Source organism: Pleurodeles waltl, chromosome 3_2, assembly GCF_031143425.1.
Source record: "Pleurodeles waltl isolate 20211129_DDA chromosome 3_2, aPleWal1.hap1.20221129, whole genome shotgun sequence".
Classification (NCBI taxonomy): domain Eukaryota; kingdom Metazoa; phylum Chordata; class Amphibia; order Caudata; family Salamandridae; genus Pleurodeles; species Pleurodeles waltl.
Genome location: NC_090441.1, coordinates 185137758 through 185161057, shown reverse-complemented (window position 1 = coordinate 185161057; position 23300 = coordinate 185137758). Strand labels below are relative to the sequence as shown.

Genomic DNA, 23300 nt, shown 5'->3' with positions numbered 1-23300 from the left:
AATTGTGTAGCCGTGCACGAGGTGCACTTGGTGTATAAATTCTTGTAGTAGTCTCTGAACTTTTCATTTATCTCTACCTGTGTGGTGGCCGTGGTGTGAGCATCAACCCGGATGGCGCCGATGGGAGAATGCTGTCTGTCCTCTCGCAGTAACCAAGCCAGCATTTTACCCGACCTGTCGCCCTCCGTTTGCAAGCGCATTAAGTGATAGTTGTAGTCGTGACACCGAAGTCTACTGTCTGCTTCGTTATATTTTATGCGGGTTGCTTTTAATGTTGTGTAGGGGGTTTCCCCCCATGCGGTTGCTATTTCCGCTGACCTTAGATCCTTTTCAATTTTATTAATTTCAGTGTGAAGTGTGCGCCTTGCTCCCCAGTTTGTATTGATGCACTGCCCTCTGATCACTGCTTTATAGGTGTCCCATTCCACGGCGCGTGAGTTTGCAGTTAGATCATTTGTTTTCCAATACTGTCGTAATGTGGTGTTTAACGTGTCCACAAATGCTGGGTCCTGAAGCGCATCTACTTGTAAACGCCAGGTTGGGATCTCCCGTCGGCTCCTGCCCCAGCCTAGTGATACTCTCAACGGTCTGAAAGTGTCTTCACTAGGTATTTCGTTCCAGTTACCAGGGCGGCTATGTCCTGGGTGCCCCACACCATATCTATTCTAGTATGTGTTCTATGAGGGGCTGAGTAGAATGAGTATTCCCTTTGGAGGGGGTGTCTTGTGCGCCATATGTCGTAAAGCCTCAGGTCGCCCGCCCAATGTTGCAGTGGGGTTATGATGTTTCTCCTTGCTACTGCGCTCGCTTGAGCGCTGGATCTGTCCAAAGTGGTGTCTGGTATACTGTTGAAATCCCCGCCCCAAACTGCCGGAGCTGATGGGTTTGTTAGTAATGCCGGTGTGAGGGTACCCAAGAATCCCGCTGTGCCACCATTTGGGGCGTATATACCTACTATTGAAAGTTGTCTACCATCTAGCTGGCCCTCCATCACCACAAATCTACCTCCTGAGTCTACTCTATATGCTGTTTGGTGAAATGGGACTCTACCTGCAATCCATATCGATACTCCCCGTGCGAACCCGGAGTATGTTGTGCCTACAAGTTGTCCGCCCCACTTCGCGCGAAGCTCCTGCAAGTCTGGTTCCAGTAAGTGTGTCTCTTGGAGGATAGCAATGTGTGTTCCCAGTGGCTTGAGGCGTGCGTGAATGCGAGCTCTTTTATTTCTTGTGCCCATACCCCTCACATTCCATGTCATTATGTTGTATTGATTACTGTTGCGGTTAGTTTGTGGTGTCATGAGAAAGCGTGGGGTGGGTCTGTTTGTATGCCTCAATCTTGCTCGTTGGTCTTCCGATGGGTTGCCCCTCTGATAGTGCCATTGAGTATATTTGCCTATCCCAGCAGTGCTTGCATATTTGTGATGGATCTTTAGTGTGTGTTTCTATTAATTTACTACTACCCTCCCCCCCAACTAATCCCCTCACACTCTTATCTACTAATGTGAAACTACTTAACTTGTGTATATATATAGAAAAACCTGTATCCTGCTGGATAACCATGGTGGTGTTATCATGATGGTCTAATGTGGCTCGTTTGTGGGGCTCACATCAGACCGCAGACTGTGTCTAATACTGGTGGCCGCCCCCGGAGTGTGTGTTACCCCCTGGCCCCCTCCCCACGCCCGCTACCACCCGGCCCGCAGCCCCGCCAGGCAAGGATGAATTTATGCAAAAGATACACCTTTTTAAAAAAAAAGGATGCTGCTTCTCCCGGGATCCACATCGCTCCAGGGACCTCCGGAACGTCCGGCCACATCTCCCCAGAGCAACAGAACAAAAAGTGTTATTGGGTGTGGTCAGAGATCATCCGCCACTCTGGGGGTGACCCTCGGCCCTTTTGAGTCATTTATTATAGTAGAAACAGAGCTGGTCATGTCCGAGTCCGAGTTGATCTCAGGTAGTTCCCTGATTACTTCAAAGTTGTTTCGTGTCAGCAGGGGGGTTTCTTTCAGGACTTTTGCTCTTTCTTCCGCTACCTGTTGGGCAGACGGCTGGACCCTAGTGCGCCTTCTGGATCGTTTCCTTGATGCCAAGGTCAACCATTCTTCTCCCCCCTCCGCTTCGTCGGTCATGCGCGCAAGGCCTTTAGCGTGTAACCATGTCCAGGCGTCTTCCGGGGAGTTAACTATGTGGGTGCGATCATCTGCTATCACTCTCAGCTTGGCGGGAAAGAGTAATGCGTATTTAGTGTTGATTTCACGCAGGCGTTGTTTGACCTTGATATATGAGTTGCGTTTTCTTTGCACCTCTTGGGTGAAATCTGGATATGCATTGATGATTGCTTCCTCGTAGTTGAATGGGCCTTTGTTGCGGAACTGTTGTAGAATTGCATCTCGGTCCCGGAAGTTTAAGAATCTGGCGATCAATGGTCTGGGTGGTTGACCAGGGAGCGGGGCCTGCCCGGGATTCTGTGCACCCTTTCCACAGTGAATAACTTGGATGGGGCCCCGCCTAGCACCTCTTTGATTAGCCATTGCTCTAGGGATATTTCCATGCTTTGTTGTTGCATATTTTCGGGAAAACCCAGAAAGCGAATATTATTCCGGTGCGATCTACTTTCAGCTTCTTCCGCTCGTTTCCATAGCGCCTTCAATTCCGCATCCATGCGTTGGATCTGTTTTTGGTTATCCTGGGTCGTGGGAGATAACTCGGTCAGCCCCTCCTCCACTGTTTTGACTCTTTCCGATAGCTTGCGATGATCTACGCGAAATAGGTTCAGGTCTTGCGATACCGCGTCTATTCTACTTTCCAAGGAGGTTTGAGTGTCCATTATCGCTTGTAGTACCCTCTCCACTTGCGTGGATTGTGACGCAAGTGTACTCTCCAGCGTTCGTAGGGTCGGATTTGGCTGTTAGTCGGTGGCCGCTGGGCCTTGCGTGGTTCGGTCTTGATTCTTGGCTGATTTCAGCCTGCCCGCCATTGTGTTCGTTCGGTGGGGGGTGTTGCAGGTTACAATAAGGCACTCCTCAGTGTTGAATTGTGGCAGGCTTCCCCTTTCTCCCCCCCCCCTTTTGTCCCTCTTCTCTGGCTCAGTTTATGGTCCCTTGTCGCCAGGTCTCATGCCAGGGGGCAGGCTTTAGTTGGACCTAGTTTGCGAGCCTGATATTCATAGCCTTTCCCCTACTGGCTTTCGGGGCGCTGGGGGGCCGCCTCGTCTCAGTTGCCCCCGATGCAGGGGGGGAAGTGTCTGGTCCATACTGGCTGGAAGCTAGTTGTGCTGGCCTTTGTTCCTCCAGTGTCCAGGTCCGTTCCCACTGGTCCCCCCGCACTAGCGCACGTCCAGGGCGGGTCCGGCGCCAGGTGGGCCGCCCCACCGTGGGGGGCGTGGGAGCAGAGGGGGGGAGGAGGAGGGAGAGGGGAGACGCGGGTCCGGCCTCTTTGTCTCACCTGTGGTTGGTAGGCCACAACAGATTTTCCAAGCCCCCTCTTGCCGTCGCACCCCGCTATGTAGTACAGTCCATCAGCCCGGAGGGGAGCGGGTCTCTAGGCGTCTGCGCCTGCCTCAGACAGGCAATTCTGCCTATTCAGAAATAGCGTCTCCCGGGTGCCGTGGGGGTCGGCAGGGGGCCCGTCCCCACCCGTGCCTGCTCCGACTGAGGCACCCCGGCGCCCGCAGCGGCAGCGTTCTCCCCGGCTCCAGGTGGGGAGGGGAGCACCCCCCGAGTCCAGGGCGACACGTACATTTTTTTTTCCGGGCGTTAAACAGATGCGGGGATCCCCGCGGCGTCCCTTCGTCCCGCAGGCCAATCACCCGCGCCCCAGGACTCCGGGCGCCGCCTGTAGTCTCATCGGCCCCAAGATGGTGGGAGCCCCGTGCTCCTATCCCCGATGCAGAGGGAGGGGGCGGCCGCAACTCTCTCCCCAGCGGCAACTCTAGGGGGGAGGCACTCCTCGGCTCCGGAGCGCCGCGTTCTCCTATGTTGCACGGGCACAGGAGGTCCCGCGGCAGCTCTCCGGGCTGTGGACCGAACACTCGCGCCTCATAGCCCCGGGCAGCGGTCTCTGCCTCCGCAGTCCCAAAATGGCGGGCGCTCCGCGCTCCCATTCCGGAAGGAGAGCTCGGGCTGGAAGCTCCCCCCCGCCGGCTCCGGGTTCCGCCGAGACACGCCGGTCGAACAGAGCCCGCTACCGCGCCCCCGTCACCCCGGGGGCGTCCTGCAGGATGTTTGTAGCGGATCCGGGATGGAGCGCTCGCACTAGCCGTCCATCCCGGTCGCCATCTTGGCTCCTCCCCAGCAGTCCTCTTCTTCTTAGGTTGCAGGAATCTATCTTGCTGTGTTCTGGGAGCCCCTAAATACAGAATTTAGGGGTGTGTTTAGGTCTGGGAGGGCAGTAGCCAATGGCTACTGTCCTTTGGGGTGGCTACACCCTCTTTGTGCCTCCTCCCTGAGGGGAGGGGGGCACATTCCTATCCCTATTGTGGGAATCCTCCATCTGCAAGATGGAGGATTTCTAAAAGTCAGAGTCACCTCAGCTCAGGACACCTTAGGGGCTGTCCTGACTGGCCAGTAACTCCTCCTTGTTTTTCTCATTATCTCTTCCGGCCATGCCGCCAAAAGTGGGGCCGTGGCCGGAGGGGGCGGACAACTCCACTAGCTGGAGTGCCCTGAGGTGCTGTAACAAAGGGGGCGAGCCTTTGAGGCTCACCACCAGGCGTTACAGTTCCTGCAGGGGGAGGTGATCAGCATCTCCACCCAGTACAGGCTTTGTTTTTTTTTTTTTTAAATATATTTATTGGTTTTATTTTACAAAATATGATACAAATTGTTCAATTTGCAACTGCAGGATAAACCAATACAATGGCTAATTAACTAAGTCATGTAACAATTACACCCCCCCCAATATGCACTTCACGGAACACTTCTAATCTAGCGGTATCATTTCTGGCTGCACCCTCTATGGGTTTATCCTTCCTTGTTGATTTTATATAGGCATTCGCTCGAGACCAGTGTGGACCTTGCTTTGTGTGCATGAGTTCCCTAATTGTCTGAAGGGGGCCTCAACTTAATTAATGTATGCAGGTGGCTCCCCTGGTTTTCTGCTCCCCATGTATCGCTAAAACTGTGGTGGCATGGATTTAGTGGGTGACTATTACTGGACAATTGAGGGGGGATGGTGTGCATGCTCTGTGGTGCCTGGGTGTCCTATGAATTTTGTTTCAGAGATGGGGGGTGCAGAGGAATTTGTGCTGTGGTTGTTGCAAATACGCATGCCCCGGTTCATGGCGGCTTCTCATCGTTTTTGGCCTCCAGCTTTGTCACCATATTCTCCCATGTAGAGCATCCTGTATGCTGTCGCCCTTCGCGCACCATTCTTTTTAGTACCTGATATTCAGTGCGAGTCCAGCGTATTATTAGAGAGTACCAGGATTTCAGGTCAGGAGCCTTGGCGGCTTTCCAATGCATTGCTATTAACCTTTTGTACATTAAAAAGGCCAGGTCTATGAATTTGTGTAAATGTCTTTGTTTTTTTGGTCTTTTCCTAAGTCCCAACAGACAGGACCCGGGATCCGCTACTAGTGCAAGTCCCGTTAGCCCAGATACCTCCTCTGCCACATCTGCCCAGGCCTTTTGTATGTTCGGGCAGTCCCATACCATATGATAGAAGGATGCCGACGTTGCTCTACATCTAGGGCATATTGATACTGCATCTGGGAACATGCGCTTTATTCTGGCTGGGGAAAGATATGTTTGATGCGTGTAGTTAAATTGGGTGTATCTGAATCTGGGATTCCTTGACACACCTCTGATGTGGGACAGGGCCTTGGGCCAGTCATCCAGTGGTATCGGAGTGGGAAGTACTGCATTCCATCTACCCCATGCTTTCCCTGTTTGTGCATCCGGTGTCCTGTGGAGGGTTCTGTATAGATTGGATATTATTTTTGTTTGATCACTATATTGTAGAAGCTGGTGAAGCACAGGGGAGATCTCTGGTTCCGAGGTGCCCATTCCCCATATTTTCCTAATTTCGTGACATATGGCGTGATATGTCAGAAACTGCCCCGGATTTATCTCCGTGAGGGCCTGGAGAGCCTCGAACGTCATTAATTTACCGTCTTCATAACAATCCCCTACGGTCAGTATTCCTGCTTCATTCCACAACTTTACAGCTTGCATCCTCGCTGTATTTCCCACCAATAGGTAGTTCAGCGGTACGTGTGGAGAGTACGGGAACTTGTCCGTTCTTTTTTGCACATACCTGGCCCAACACGTATGCGCGACTGCCAGCAAAGGGTTAACCAGTGCCGCTCTGGGGGGCTTTGACGATAGCCAATTTAAAAGGGGGATCCCGTTCCGCCGGGGCTCAAGGCTCATAGGTTCCGCTTGCTCTGGTCTGTGGATCCAATGTTGGATCCATTGAAGTTGTGCAGCTGCGTAGTATTTTTCAAAATTCGGAGTTCCTAAGCCACCGTTATCCAGCGGATGCTGCAGTGTGGTTAGCGCCACTCGTGCTCTGCCACCTCCCCAAATGAGCTGCAGTAACGCTGTGTTTAGGTTGACAAAGAAGCGTTTGGGAATGATTATCGGCAGGGCCGCAAAGTAATATAAGAGCCGAGGTAGAATCAACATATTAGCAATCGCCACCTTGCCGGGAGGCGAGAGAGGGAGCTTGTTCCAGAATTGTAGGGAGCCTTTTATAGAGGTTAGCGCCTTCCCCAAATTCCCATCTCAAGTCTTCCGTGGCGTGATATATGTTTATCCCTAGGTATTTAAATGTTGTAGGGCACCACTTAAGGTGTCCTACCTCTGGAGGATCATGGTTACTAGGAGCCCTTTTTACCAGGGGAAAGACACACGACTTCTCCCAATTTACCACAAGGCCAGACAGGCCACCAAATTCAGCTAATAAGGATATTACGGATGGAATAGCTGCACAACCGTTCCTGATATATATCAAAGCATCGTCAGCATATAGTGAGATCGTGTGATGTAGCCCATTTCTAATGATTCCCCATTTGTGCTCCATGTGACGAACTTTTGCCGCTAACGGTTCCATTGCTATGGCAAACAGTAGCGGGGATAATGGACAACCCTGCCGTGTCCCCCTGGAAATCGGGAAACTATCAGAGATCACCCCGCCTGACTTCACCCTCGCGCTAGGATTAGAGTACAATGTCCGAACCCAGCGGATGTAGTTAGGGCCTATTCCCATGCGGGCCATCGTGGCCAGCATGAAGTCCCATTCGAGCGTATCAAAGGCCTTTTCTATGTCCAATGAGAGCACCATTTCCTCCTGTGCATTCTTGGGGGTATCTCCTATTATACTCAGCAACCTACGAATATTTAGGAAAGTGTTACGCTTGGGAATGAAGCCGCACTGGTCTACATGTATCAGTGAGTGCATGAGGGGGGCCAACCTGTTGGCCAGTATTTTGCCTAATATTTTACAGTCTGTGTTTAACAGTGATAGTGGTCTATAAGATTTCACATCCGTGTGGTCACGACCTTGTTTAGGGAGTACCACTATCATGGCTTCCCTTTGGGATGTGGGTAAGCTTTCTTTAATCCACGCCTCCTGGAACACTCCCAGCAGATGGGATTTTAGACTGGGTAAATAAGCTTTGTAGTACTCCGAGGGGAGGCCATCCGCGCCGGGCGCTTTGTTCCTGGGCAGCTGAGCAAGGGCTAATTCTATTTCTGCTGTTGTTATAGGGATTTCAATTCCATCTCTATCTGTTTGTGGTAGCTGGGGTAGGAGGGAGTCCGCCAGAAAGGCCTCTAGCTGTGTAGCTGTGCACGAAGTACGTTTAGTGTATAAGTTAGAGTAGTAATTCCTAAACGTCTCGTTTATTTCTGCTTGTGTAGTAGCCATCTCTTGCGCGCTCACCCGGATGGCCCCTATTGGAGCCTGCTGTCTATCCTCGCGGAGTAGCCACGCTAACATTCTACTTGATCTATCTCCTTCCGTTTGCAACCTGGTTAGGTAATATTTATAGTCGTGGCAGCGGAGCCTGCTATCTGCCTCGTTGTATTTTAAGCGCTTTTCTTTGAGAATAGTGCTGCCAATTTCCCCCCGTGCCACCGCTTTCTCTGCAACTCTCAGCTCCTTCTCAAGTTTGCTAATTTCGGTCTGTAGGGAGCGTCTCACTCCCCACGTAGTGGACATACATACTCCGCGGGCCACTACCTTGTGGGCATCCCACTCTATCGCCCGGGTTGTTGCAGACATAGTGTTTACTTCCCAATAATGGCTTATAGGTTTTCCCAGTGTAGCAACAAATGCTTGATCTTGTAGCGCCTCCGCCTGGAATCTCCAAGTGGGAATTACCTGACGTGCCCTGCCCCAGTTCAGAGTTACCCGCAGTGGTGCATGGTCTGAGATTGTCTTTGCCAAATATTCGGACTCAGTGGTCAGCGCCCCTATTTCGCGGGTGCCCCATACTATGTCAATTCTAGTGTGGGTGTTGTGTGGGACCGAATAAAATGAATATTCTTTTTGCTCTGGATGGCCTAACCGCCATACATCGTATAGGCCCATAACGTTTGCCCATTCTTGTAGGGGGCTTGTAAACTTCCTGTTGATTGATGCGCTCTGGTGGGCGCTGTTTCTGTCTAATGCTGCCACTGGGGTACTGTTAAAATCACCTCCCCAAACGGCTAGGGGCATGGGGTGGGACAGCAACGTTGGGGTGAGAGTGGTAAGAAAGCCTGTGATGTTACTGTTGGGGGCGTATACCCCAACCACAGCCAATTGTCTGCCATCTAATCTGCCCTCCATTACTACGTACCTCCCTCCCTGGTCTATCTTGTGTGTTGACATGAGGAACGGAACTCCCGCTGCTATCCAAATCAGCACCCCTCTTGCAAAGGTCGAATATGTTGTGCCTATCAGCTGGCCCCCCCATTTCACGCGCAGGTCTCGCAGATCCCCCTCTAGCATATGTGTCTCTTGCAGGATAGCGATATGCACTCCTAGTCTCTTAAGTCGAGCATACACTCTAGCCCGTTTGCTCGGCATCCCAAGGCCCCTGACATTCCATGTTAATATGATATACTGGTTCCCAATGTTGCTTCTAGAAGACATCTTGTAGGGTGCTGGGGGTATGTTGCTGTATTATGGGCCTGGTTTTAATATTGACCCACCTGGTCTCTGCCTTTCTACTGCTAATATTTAGATATAGCGGGTGCGAGTCCATCTTTTGTGCATTAAGTGATTCCGATCGCCGCATTTCTGCTAAACTACTGATCCCCTCCCCCCTAATTAAACCCCCTATACTACACACAACTACAGTGAAACTACAAAACTTAAAAATGTGTAACATAACTTTTATCCAGTTGGATTCGCACAGTGGGATTCTTATAACTTACAGATGTGGCTCTTGTAAGGGGCTCACATCATGCCGCAGACTGAGTCTGCCAATATCTTCGGGCGCCCCCCCTTGGTATATTTCCGATCCCTCTGGCCCCACCCACCCACCACATGCCGCCTGTTTGTGCCCCAAATCACTTAGCTTAGTATTTATATCAAAGATGTATATTGTCGGAAGCACTTTATCCCCTCATCTCGGCAGTGTCATGAAGTCTCTATAAGTTTTCCCAGTTGCTGTCGCCATCTCTAGTGTTCACTCTGGACCTGAGCGGGTGGTTTATAGTTCATCGGCAGATCTTGGGGTGACCTTCGGCCCACCTAGTTCTCTTGTTGCCGTGGATACGGAGCTGGCTGTGTCTGAGTCCGGTTCCAGCTCAACAAGCCCGCCGGGAGTTATACTGCTGCTTTGCATATGCAGCGGCGTCTCTTTGAGCACTTTCGCTCTTTCCTCTGCTGCTTGCCAGTCATTAGGCTGGCCTCTGGTGCGCCGTTTGAATCGCTTCCCTGCAGTGGGTCTCCGCCGTTTCTCATCCTCCTCTGTATCTTCCCGGGGGTGTGCAAGGCCCTTGGCATGGAGCCATGTCCAGGCATCCTCGGTGCTGGTGAATATATGAGTGTGGTCCTCCATCACCACTCTTAACTTGGCTGGGAAGAGCAAGGCATATTTTATGTTCTGTTCTCGTAGGCGTTGCTTGATTTTAACAAAAGAATTGCGCTGATTCTGCACCTCTTGCGTGAAGTCTGGGTAAGCATTGATGTTCGAGTCTTCATACTTGAATGGGCCCTTATTGCGGAATTGTTGCAATATTACATCTCGGTCTCTGTAATTCAAGAACCTGGCAATCAATGGTCTGGGGGACTGGCCGGGGGCTGGAGGCCTGCCCGGGACTCTATAAGCCCTTTCAACCGAGAAAAACTTGGATGGAGCCCCATTTAACACCTCCTTAATTAGCCACTGCTCTAGGGAAATTTCTGTTTCCGGTTGACGCATACTTTCCGGAAAACCCAGAAATCTCACGTTATTTCGGCGCGCTCTGCTCTCCATTTCCTCGGATCTTCTCCAGAGTATCTTCAGCTCTTCGTCCATGCGCTGAATTTGTCTTTGGTTCCCTTGCGCTATTGGAGTTAAGTCGGATATTTCAGCTTCGGTTGTTTTCACTCTTTCAGCTAGGCTTCGGTGGTCCACTCGTAGGAGGTTCAAGTCTTGTGCAACTGCGTCAATTCTGTTTTCTAAAGATGACTTAGTGTCCAAGATCGCCTGCAATACTTTCTCGAACTGAGCAGAATGCGCCAGGAGTGTGTTTTCTAGTGACTGCAGGGATGGATTAGATTGTTGGTCAGCAGATATTGATCCTTGGGTGGTTCGGTCTGAATTCTTGGCTGATTTGGCTCTGTTGGCCATTTTGGCTGCCTCGAATTCTCCTCTTAGTCTGCAGTAGCTTCGCACTTTTTGGCCCTTTTAATTCGTTGAGTTAGACTATTGCTGAGTGTCCTGGATGTGGTGTGTACATACAGCGTTGAGAGCGTGGGGTCCAGCAATGTCAATGGAGGGCGTAGCCTTGTTTTTACGCGTGCTTATGTCCTGTGGCCGTGCGTCCGTTGACAAATGCTGCGGCCGCCGATTTTCACGACGATTCGACGATGAGTTCTCGTGAGACTGCCTGCGGGGCCCACCGGTGTTCGTGGGGGGCGTAGCGGCCGGTGGAGAGCTCTCTCACCCTCGTAGGTGGCAGCTGGGCCTGGTGCCAGAGGTTTCCCCAACAGGAGGGGGAGCGTGGTTGAGGGCCGAGGCAGGCGGCGTGGCCCTGGAGAGATCAAGGAGCGGGACGAGCGTCTGGAGCCGCAGATGGGCTCCGTGCATCACAGGGCAGTCCAGGCAAGCGCCGACCGTGGAGGACCGGAGCGGCCCCAGCACCCGCGGCACGCACCAGCCGTCTATGCTATGTGCGTTAACAGGTCCAAGCCTATGGAGGCGCGTGGCGCTACTTAATCTTGGCGGCGGGGGGAGGTGGCCGGAAGTCCAGGAGTGTCCCCTCGGTGTGGGACTGAATTTTTTCACCCCCCCGGTTTCCCCCCCTCACCTCAATATGCTGGCTCCCATTAGTGGTCCTCTGCTCCTTCCTGGGCTGTTTATTCTTGGCTCTGGGCTGAGGCGCCTTTCCTTTGCTTTTTGGAGTGTGTCCGCACGTCCCTGTCGCCGCGATGCCCAAAATGGCGCCCGACCCCCTCGGGCCGGCTGCAGCTCCGCGCGCCCCGGGGGTAGCGCGAAGAAGTCCTTGTTCAGCCCGTGTGGCCGATGCTCCCCCGTCCCTCCGGATGCGTGCGGAGTGGGCGGGGGCCGGCCGCGCGAGGCGAGAGCGCGGCTGGAGCCGCGAAGGCAGCTCCCCCCGCCCGTCGCCGCACCCGGCACGAGCCCTCGGGGCCCGGCCTCGGCCCAGCAGTACACCGAGGGGCACGCTCGGTCCGCGACAGACGCTCCGGACCCCCCCGATCGGGCCACCGCCACGGCCGTGTCACCAAATTTGCGGGGGGCGCCCTACAGGATGTCTTGGTCGAGCCGTGGACGGAGCGCTCGTATCAAGCGACCGTCCCGGCCGCCATTTTGGCTCCTCCCTCAGTACAGGCTTTGTTACTAGCCACAGAGTGACAAAGGCACTCTCCCCATGTGGCCAGCGACCTGTCTGGTGTGTGGCAGGCTGCTAAAACTAGTCAGCTTACTCGGGTAGTCTGTTAAGGTTTCAGGAGGCACCTCTAAGGGGCCCTCTGGGGTGTATGTTACAATAAAATGAACACTGGCATCACTGTGCATTTATTGTGCTGAGAAGTTTGATACCAAACTTCACAGTTTTCAGTGTAGCCATTATGGTGTTGTGGAGTTCGTGCATGACAGACTCCCAGACCATATACTCTTATGGCTACCCTGCACTTACAATGTCTAAGGTTTTGCTTAGACACTGTAGGGGCATAGTGCTCATGCACTTATGCCCTCACCTATGGTATAGTGCACCCTGCCTTAGGGCTGTAAGGCCTGCTAGAGGGGTGACTTATCTATACCTGCAGGCAGTGTGCGGTTGGCATGGCACCCTGAGGGGAGTGCCATGTCGACTTAGTTGTTTTGTCCCCACTAGCACACACAAGCTGGCAAGCAGTGTGTCTGTGCTGAGTGAGGGTTCCCCAGGGTGGCATAAGACATGCTGCAGCCCTTAGAGACCTTTCCTGGCATCAGGGCCCTTGGTACCAGAGGTACCAGTTACAAGGGACTTACCTGGATGCCAGGGTGTGCCAATTGTGGAAACAAAAGTACAGGTTAGGGAAAGAACACTGGTGCTGGGGCCTGATTAGCAGGCCTCAGCACACTTTCAAATCATAACTTGGCATCAGCAAAGGCAAAAAGTCAGGGGGTAACCATGCCAAGGAGGCATTTCCTTACAGTCGGGAAGCAATTGACAACTTTAGAGGAGTTGTAAGCCATGTTTTATTGAAGTCTGCAAGAGCTACTGTCTAAATTAAGGTGTTCACTCTTATGTATTTATTAAAAGGTTTTGAACAGTAGCACCTCTGCATATAGCCAACTCTGAATGCTTTGTTCAACAGCAAGGTCTAGAGGAAAAAAGGTATTTTGTATACAGCTTGATGCGAGTTGTGAGCCCCTCTCCGACTGGTTGACCTCTACCATTGTTATTTGAGCTAGTATTTGAGTTCAGCCTTCAGTTTAGGAGAAAGCACTCCCATGTATCACACCTTACTGGCCCAAAGGTCTTATGACGCTGTGTAGGGAATCATGTCAGAGATTTTGAAGAGCTAAAGGCACCTGTCCCAATATGTCTTGTGCATTATTTACAGTGTTTTTATATATTATGTTTGGCTTCTCTGAGCGCTGGCATGGTGCTCTCTGGATTTCAGTTCCTTGGTACCATTTCCGTATGCTCAATAGCGTTTGAACTGCCTGGTTCTGAACAGTTAAATAGCACTTACAACGCCCATGTGTGGGGCTGAAGTGCTTTGCTAAATGAGTAGCATGCACCATGTAGGATGTGTTGTTGGCAGCATGTTGTCTTTAATTTGATCCTGTATATTTGTTGTGCATGATGACCACGAGGTCCGGTCATCATGTTAAGGGATGCAGCGCTTACCAGTGGGTTGGATGAAGAAGTATAAGCATGAAACGGGCACGCAGTTAATGATTGTCAGTCAGCTGGCAGCTTTGAACGCCTTTGCAGGTGTTCTTATGATCATAGTTCACTTAGATGGTTACTGCACTAGGATGGTGTTTCTTATGATCATAGTTCACTTAGCTGGTAACCGCACTGGGATGGTGTTTCTTATGATCATATTTCACTTAGGTGGTAACTGCACTGGGATGTCCATTCTGAGATATTTTGTTTAAAGTTTATGGCCTTGAGCAGGCGCAGGTTAGAGAAAGACATGGTGAAGATATCTGCTGGAATGGAGTTTGGTAATATCCCATATCTCATTGTCATTCTGAAATGTCAAGAAACAGCCATAGTGTGTAGCTTAATGGAACCTACAGTAATGAACTAAATGAAGGTCCTCCATTGGTCAGCAGCACATGGCTGAACTCTTTAGTTAGTCCATGCATGTTCAGTTGGCGATGGGTAGTTTATTTCTGTGGAATGATAGTTCTGGTTCTGGTTGATGGACATGACGTGTAGGAGTTTTGCCTTATGCATATTTGAGAGTGTCAAGCAGTGTAAGGAAAATATAAAGCAGTCTGTATGATTTACAATTGACTGTCCAACCACTGAGTGTTCTGGTGTTAGTACTAGTGTGGGCCCAGAGGGTTACATATTGTATTGTAATTGCATTTATATTGTGCTTACACCCCTGATGACGTAATGAAGAGCTTTATGCCGAGCAGCATGCTGCTCCAGGACCCAAGATTAGTGGTTTTTCAGTGGTTATTGGGATTAGTCTTGTGCTGTTCAGTAAACTATTCCATGCATTTACTCCAATTTCTGTGTGGTAGACTAAATTAATAGGAGCTGGGTGTGGTCTTTAATGGGTGGAGGTATGTGAATTCATGCCAATGGTTGGTGGTATTAATAGGTTAACTACAGGGGATTAGATATTAATTATAAATATTGTCATGAATTGTGTAGCTGATCATACGTAGGTAATGACTTTTTTTTAAACTATTTTTGCTACAATGGAGTATGTGTTGTACATACTGTAGTACTGAACTGTCCACTTCGCTTGGTTTACTGTATGCTAAGTTCTGTTTACGTTGTGGTATGTTTGGGTGTTCCAGTTCTTCTCATGTGTTGACTTGCATCTTGGAGACTCCATCTGTTTTTTGTCAGTTAGTATCCAGGGCTCTCCTGTGTCTGTGTGTGTTTGTGAGCTCCTTGTAGTGTGTGTAATAAATGTAAAAGTCATAGAAAAGCTCATGTAGATGACACAGCAATGCATCACCAGGGCTCTCATGTCCTCCTCTTAGCCAGCCTTCTTCCATGACGTAGACTCAAATGCCTTCTGTTGCACTTCATTCTGCATCAAACACTAACAATATTTTCTCGTGATTTCTTTTGTAGCGAAGTATCCCTATCTGGTTGTGAGGCCCTGTGGGGAAGAAAAAGATCAGGCAATGGAAAAGAACGTGGAACTTCGCTTTGGCCCTGTCGCCATTGGCTGTGTAGTGGAAAGGCACATTGAAGTGCACAACCTATCTCCGGTATGTACGTGCATAATCACAAGCATGCCACACATTGAATGTGGTTATGTATGCATAAACCTACAGCTTAAGATTTCTGATTATGCACATGAATGAATAGATAGGGTATTGTACAGTGCAAACAGCTACCCTAGCTAGGGCGTCCCGGCGCTGACAGGTAACTGGAAAATGCTCTATCAGAAGTAAAGATAGAGGTCTTTGTGAAAAAGTGTTTCAGAGATGATTAAATGTAGCTCTCTTGGGAAGATGTCCCAGTATTTTGCAACTAAAAAAGCTGGAGAGCATCATCCTTGTCCAGCCTGCCTAATGCATGGGATTATGAGAAGATCTGACTCTGCTGATCTAAGAGAACTGTTGGGGGTTTAGCATTGAAATACCAGCTGAAGATAGATTAGGCCTGCATTATCCTTTCTCTAAAAGCTGTAGTTACTTACTTAAATTTGACTTGTTTTGTTAGCCAATGGAGTTTAACATGCTCAGAGATGTGGTGAGATCTGGAAAAGCTTTGGAATCAGCCTTGCCACAGCATTCTGAATGATCACAAAGCAGTGAGTGATAAAATGAGGTAGACCAGTATATAGAGCATTGCCATAACCCAAACGTGTTGCTAAATTATGGCATGGGCAGCCTTTTTACAAACGCCGGTAGGAGGGGTGTGCAGATGGCTTTTGGAAGTGAGAAGTAGGTGTCAGCACTGATTTGGGGTTCAAAGGATACTGTATTTATAATTGTTTTGCACACATCCCTGGCAGAGGAAGTGGAGAAAGGAGGATTTCATAATTTGGCGAGCTATCAAGCAGGGCATGGCTTTGCCTAAGTTGATAATGCCTGTCTTATCTGAGTTGAATTTAAGACAGCTTTTCTGCATCCATGCTGCAGGCTTTAAATATATCCATGTTGGATGAAGAGTTGGTGTTGACTCAGACAATCAAGTGACTATTGTCTGCTTAAGGTATGATGGTGAAACGAAAAGTATGAGCCAGCTGTGCTAAATGGGTAGGATAAGTATCTGTAGGACTCAGAGACAGTCCTTCAAGGGCCTAATGTTTTAGATGTCAGGTAGAGGATGTGAATGGGGTTAGATTGATCTGCTGTGTCTGATTGGTCAGTGTAGGAAGTTGGCTCTGTATATACTATTTCAAAGTAAGAAATAGTGTGCACAGAGTCCAAGGGTTCCCCTTAGAGGTAAGATAGTGGCAAAAGCAGATAATTCTAATGCTCTATTTTGTGGTAGTGTGGTCGAGCAGTAGGCTTATCAGAGGGTAGTGTTAAGCATTTGTTGTACACACCCAGGCAATAAATGAGGAACACACACTCAAAGACTTACTCCAGGCCAATAGGTTTTTATATTGAAAAATATATTTTCTTAGTTTATTTTAAGAACCACAGGTTCAAGATTTTACATTAAACACTTTAAATGTAAGGTACTTCACTTAGATACTTTAGGCACTTTGAATGGAAACAATATCATGTAAAGACTTTGTAAAAATGGCAATAAGCTATTTTCAAAGTGGACACAGTGCAAAAATCAACAGTTCCTGGGGGAGGTAAGTAAAGGTTAGATTAGGAGGTAAGTAAAACATTTACAAGTCTCAGTTCTGGGGCATAGGCAGCCCACCGTTGGGGGGTTCAAGGCAACCCCAAAGTTACCACACCAGCAGCTCAGGGTCAGTCAGGTGTAGAGGTCAAAGAAGTGCCCAAAACACATAGGCGCCTATGGAGAACAGGGGTGCTCCGGTTCCAGTCTGCCAGCAGGTAAGTACCTGCGTCCTCGGGGGGAAGACCAGGGGGATTTTGTAGAGCACTGGGGGGGACACAAGTAGGCACACAAAACACACCCTCAGTGGCACAGGGGTGGCTGGGTGCAGTGTGCAAAGCAGGCGTCTGGTTTCAGGTAGGAATCAATGGAGGGACCTGGGGGTCACTCTAGTGGTGCAGGCAGGCATAGGGGGGGCTTCTTGGGACAGCCACCACCTGGGGGTCACTCCTGCGTTGAAGTTTGGTTCCTTCAGGTCCTGGGGGCTTCGGGTGCAGTGTTGGTTCCAGGCGTCAGGTCCCTTGTTACATGCAGTCGCGGTCAGGGGGAGCCTCTGGATTCTCTCTGCAGGCATCGCTGTGGGAGCCCAGGGGGGTCGTCTCTGGTTACTCACAGGCTCGCAGTCGCCGGGGAATCCCCCTGAGGTGTTGGTTTTCTGCAGGTCGAGCCGGGGGCGTCGGGTGCAGAGTGTAGAGTCTCACGCTTCCGACGGGAAACGTGAAGTCTTTGGAAGTTGCTTCTTTGTTGCAAAGAAGTTGCAGGTTTTGAACAGGGCTGCTGTTCACGGGAGTTTCTTGGTCCTGTAGTCCAGGGCAATCCTCTGAGGCTTCAGAGGTCACTGGTCCCTGTCGTATGCGTCGCTGGAGCAGGTTTTCGAAGTTGGAGGTGGGCTGGGGCCAAAGCAGTTGTCGTCTTCCTCCTTCTCTGCAGGCTTGTAGGTCAGCAGTCCTTCTTCTTTCTTCAGGTTGCAGGAATCTGATTTCCTGGGATCTGGGGTGGCCCTAAATACTGAATTTAGGGGTGTGTTTAGGTAGGGGAGGGCAGTAGCCAATGGCTACTGTCCTTGAGGGTGGCTACACCCTCTTTGTGCCTCCTCCCTGTGGGGATGGGGGCACATCCCTAATCCTATTGGGGGAATCCTCCAAACTCAAGATGGAGGATTTCTCAAGGCAGGGGTCACCTCAGCTCAGGACACCTTAGTGGCTGTCCTGACTGGTGGGTGACTCCTCCTTGTTTTTCTCATCCAACCTTGCTGCCAAAAGTGGGGGCAGTGGCCGGAGGTGCATGCATCTCCACTAGCTTGGATGCCCTGGGGTGTTGTAACAAAAGGGGTGAGCCTTTGAGGCTGACCGCCAGGTGTTACAGTTCCTGCAGGGGAGGTGAGAAGCACCTCCACCCAGTACAGGCTTTGTTCCTGGCCACAGAGTGACAAAGGCACTCTCCCCATGTGGCCAGCAACATGTCTGGTGTGTGGCAGGCTGGCAGGAACTGGTCAGCCTACACTAGAAGTCGGGTAGGTATTCAGGGGGCATCTCTAAGATGCCCTCTGGGTGTATTTTACAATAAATTCCACACTGGTATCAGTGTACATTTATTGCGCTGAGAAGTTTGATATCAAACTTCCCAGTTTTCAGTGTAGCCAATATGGAACTGTGGAGTTCGTGTTTGACAAACTCCCAGACCATATACTCTTATGGCTACCCTGCACTTGCAATGTCTAAGGTTTTGCTTAGACACTGTAGGGGCATAGTGCTCATGCACATATGCCCTCCCCTGTGGTCTAGTGCACCCTGCCTAAGGGCTGTAAGGCCTGCTAGAGGGGTGACTTACCTATGCCACAGGCAGTGTGAGGTTGGCATGGCACTCTGAGGGGAGTGCCATGTCGACTTAGTCATTTTCTCCCCACCAGCACACACAAGCTGTGAAGCAGTGTGCATGTGCTGAGTGAGGGGTCCCTAGGGTGGCATAAGACATGCTGCAGCCCTTAGAGACCTTCCCTGGCATCAGGGACCTTGGTACCAGGGGTATCATTTAAAAGGGACTTACCTGAGTGCCAGGGTTGTGCCAATTGTGGACACAAAGGTACAGTTTAGGGAAAGAACACTGGTGCTGGGGCCTGGTTAGCAGGGTCCCAGCACACTTTCAAATCATAACTTAGCATCAGCAAAGGCGAAAAGTTAGGGGGTAACCATGCCAAGGAGGCATTTTCTCACAGTCGGAAAACATAGAAATAATTTTAGGGCACAGTTATGGATCCCTAGATTGTAAAGCCTTTATAAAATTGTAGGGTAGGAGACCATATCGAAGACCGCCAACAGATCCAGTAGAATCAACGCGGCTAGACTCCATTAAAGCAAGTGTGCAGACTTTTAGTGACAGCTGCTTGAGCCATTCGGTAATGTATGTGGGTCTGATGCTGCATTGTTAATAATCCAGCAGACGAAAATGACAGGACGCAATGAGATAGGTCTTTAGTTAACTAAAGCTCGTGGAACAACGGCTTTCTTTTTTATAAAAGCAGAGGGTAACAATGGCTGGTTTCCAGCAAAAAGACACCACCATGGAGGCAAAAAGACACCACCATGGAGGCCAGAGAAAGGTTAAAAAACAGACTTAGTTTAATAATACGTGGCAGGCAAGGATCATTTGTGGCTCCTGAGTTACAGGCCAGGAGGAACTCTTGAATGGTGCGAAGGAACAGAAGGCTCAATTGCTCCAAACATGAAATAGCTATAGTTGCATGTTTACAGCAACATAGTCTTATTTCTTCGAGGGCTTGGGAAGTGATAAACAACATAACATCTCACATAAAGCAGGCTATGCCTAATGTCACAACCTGCAGATCACAAACCATGTTTCACTAATGTGTTGTATGCACGCTCACACACATTACAAACAAACACACGCCCGCTGTAGTCGTGACCTGAATCTAGATGTAACGCATGGGCTTAAATAGCAATGAGTAACGATGGAGGATAAATACAAAATACAAAGGTTTTAACCTGATCTCAGATTTATACTGCACACCATTATTTAAATCTTTTTATTAAAGTACTTAAATGCTCAACATACAAATCTTGTCCTCCTCATTATATGGATCACAATTTGCTGTTTGATCAAAATAATATAGGGGGTCATTCCAAGCTTGGCGGGCGGCGGGAGACGCCCGCCAAGCGGGAACCGCCAGAAGACCGTACCGCGGTCAAAAGACCGCAGCGGTCATTCTGGGTTTCCCACTGGGCTGGCGGGCGACCGCCAAAAGGCCGCCCGCCAGCCCAGTGGGAAACACCCTTCTACGAGGAAGCCGGCTCCGAATGGAGCCGGCGGAGTGGAAGGTGTGCGATGGGTGCAGTAGCACCCGTCGCGAATTTCAGTGTCTGCTAAGCAGACACTGAAATTCAAAGTGGGGCCCTCTTACGGGGGCCCCTGCAGTGCACTGCAGGGGCCCCCAGGGGCCCCACGACACCCCTCACTGCCATCCTGTTCCTGGCGGTCGAAACCGCCAGGAACATGATGGCGGTGAGGGGGTCGGAATCCCCTATGGCGGCGCAGCAAGCTGCGCCGCCATTGGGGATTCCTCAGGGCAGCGGAAAACCGGCGGGACACCGCCGGTTTTCTGGTTCTGACCGCGGCCATACCGCCGCGGTCAGAATGCCCTTAGGAGCACCGCCAGCCTGTTGGCGGTGCTCCCGCCGACCCCGGCCCTGGCGGTCAAGGACCGCCGGGGTCGGAATCACCCCCATAGTGTTTCAATTCAACATATCGGTCCGGTAGTGTAATCATTATCCAGAATCCCATCCGAGATGAACCTTTCCCTACCAGGACCCTCATTACCATTTAACACTTCATTGTACTGTATGCCATCTCCCCCTATCAGGCCCCAGCCTAGAAGTCTCTATATTCAAGCCAGTGGGCCCAGATTTTCTCCTATTTCTTAGTACTGCTCCTGCCTTTGTAGATCTCCTGCTATACAGCACGCCTTTGACTAAACTTCATTTGATAATTGTGCAGTCATTGTTAGATTTTTCACGTACACAAGGCAACAAGTAACAAACCATTGGGCGTACACTTACTTAGTACAGTATTAAATACACACTAAAGACATACACCCCAGTCAGCAAACTAGACTAGATTTGATGTTGCAAATATACAGCCACACCAGAATTCATATATGGTGTGACTGTATATTTGCAACATCAGGTCTAAGAGATATATATATATTCACTGAAAGAAACAAAGGTTACAGGGATGTTATAGGTAGGTTCTGAATTTACGTGTGCAAAACCATAGAAATTAGAGTTATTTCATGTAACTTTAACTCAGGCCCAAGGTAACTATAACTCACACCCTCTCCATGCACAGCTTTTTCTTCAAAGATTTGACTGCTAATATTTTGTTTATAGTTTTAAGGACGTTATGAAAGTTGCCATGACTGCTGTAATATCTGAGTAATTACCAGTGTATGGCAAGGTATATATATTACCTAGTGGTGGTCGCCAGTAGGTAGTTATACTTAGGACCTAGTTTCTATAGAAAAAAGTGTTTTTTGGTTTGCTAATAACTTTGACGACATTTGATGAACCTTCATGACATTTCCCAAGAAAATATAATGCTCATACTATAACTACCTAATGGCAACCGCTACTAGGTAATAAAATACATATATATTGCCTAGTGCCGGTTGCCAGTAGGTATAGTTAGCACCTAGTTTCTATAGAAAAAGTGTTTTTTGTTTTGCTAATGACTTTAGCACAGTTTTATGAATCTTCACAAAATTCTCCAAGAAAATACGACGCTCACTTCAGCGTCTCTCTGGAAAGTTTCGAGGTGATCCGTCAAGGGGCGACCGAGAAAAAGGTGGGGGTCCCAAAACACTTTTTCCCCATTCATTTTTCCATAGGGAATTTGAACAGCGATAGCACCCAAACCACTGGATGGAATTACACCAAATTTGGCAGAAAGGTAGCTCTTGGTCCAGAAAAAGCCCTTTTTGTAATTTGGTGTAATCCATTAAATAATTTTAGAGAAATTAAAGAAAATTCAAATTCGTACATATAGAGATGTGAAGGATGTGCGACCCCTTCCAATCTCAAGCTGATAGCTGACTGGCTGCTAACACTTCAACAAGGCAGTGTTGACAGCTACGTTGGGACTTCAGCTGAGTCTCAGAAAAAAAGGTTAAAAATAATTAAAAGGGGCCAGGGTATGGACACCATGACCCCTTTCCTCTGTCCTAGAGGTGCCCCCGCCACCCAGGGCTAAAAAGCATTTTTTAAAACCTTTTTGCCACAAATTCACAACTGGGTCGAAAATCGAGGCAAAAAAAAAAACAAGTGTTGTCTCCTGCGCTTGTTTTCTAGCAAGCCCCCAGGTGAGCCAGGTCCCAGAGGCTTTTAATATTTTAATATGTCAGGGGGCTCTTGTGTCCTCCCCACAGCCCCAGGGTCTGCCACGAACCCAGGGCATTTCTGTTATTATGAGCGGTGGGGCAAAACCCCCCTACCTCAGTCCCGGGGTCCGCCACCCCCAAGGCATTGTGAACATTTAGGCAGGGGGGCTTGCGGGCAGCCCCCTCCACACCCCCAGTGACCACCACTTCCCTGGGGTAACCACTATCAGGATGTCTATCTGTCTATCTGTCTATCTATCTATCTATCCATCCATCCATCCTAGTGCGGTCGCCAGTAGGTAGTTATAGTTAGGACCATATTTCCATAAAAGAAACGTTTTTTGACTTGACTATATCTTTTGCACTGTTTGCCGAATCTTCACGAAATTTTCCAAAAAACAAGTGTGTCGGTGATTCTTGTTGCACATGGAAAGTTTTGGAGTGATCCGTCATGTGGGGGCAGAGAAAAAGAAGGGGTCAAAAAGCATGCGTTTCCCATGTTATTTCACATAGAAGTTTTGAACACAACTACAGCCCGAATTGCTGGACGGAATTACACCAAATTTGGCAGAAAGGTAGGTGTTGTACACAGATTACACTTTTGGATATTTAGTGTAAATCTATTCAGTAATTTACGAGAAATTAAAGAAAATCCAAATTTATATACCTGAGAACACAAATAATTTGCGTATATTCACGAATAGAAGTGCTATAATTGGCTGGCCACAACCTCAACAGAAAGTTGCTCCCACCAATTTAAGGTCCAGGGACACAGTGTCTGGGTCTGAAAAACAAATGAAAAGTAGCATAACGGGTCAGAGTGGAACTACCCTGACCCCAGGGGTGTGATATAGGGGTGTTTGAGGGTCAAATTATGGGTTTAAAATGATTTTTTTTCACCGCGCGCGATTTTCACAGATATTGACAAAATTCTCAAATAAGCAAAAAAAAAAAATGTTTTAAACATTCACAGACTCCTACATACACTCATTCATTCATTCATACATGCACTCAGAGTCTCTTGTGCCCACTCACACACCCACTCAGACACTCTGAACACACACAGACCCACTCATAGACTCACATACCCACTTTCAGACCCACTCAGACACTCCCGCACCCACTCACAGATCCACTGACTGAGACAGCCCCTATGGCCAACCCCTGCTGCCCACAACCAAAGGTAATATGCAGCACAGTGTTAGGTGATTATAAGGGCTTTGCTGCAGGGCCTGGCTGCAGGCCAGGCCCTGCGGCCAACCCCTACCGTGCAGGCGGTGGTTGGATTAGCATATACAGGGAGTGCAGAAT

General features: G+C 49.5%; 1 protein-coding gene across 2 annotated transcripts in view; it reads left to right on the top strand.

Moving 5' to 3' along the window:
- The window catches only part of CFAP65 (cilia and flagella associated protein 65), a 433505-nt gene that overhangs the window by 66260 nt on the left and 343945 nt on the right, over nucleotides 1-23300 (top strand). For both annotated transcript variants that reach the window (XM_069227128.1, XM_069227129.1), the window contains exon 7: nucleotides 14924-15063. In XM_069227128.1, the coding sequence (XP_069083229.1) occupies nucleotides 14924-15063 (140 nt within the window). The remainder of the gene's footprint in view (nucleotides 1-14923; nucleotides 15064-23300) is intronic.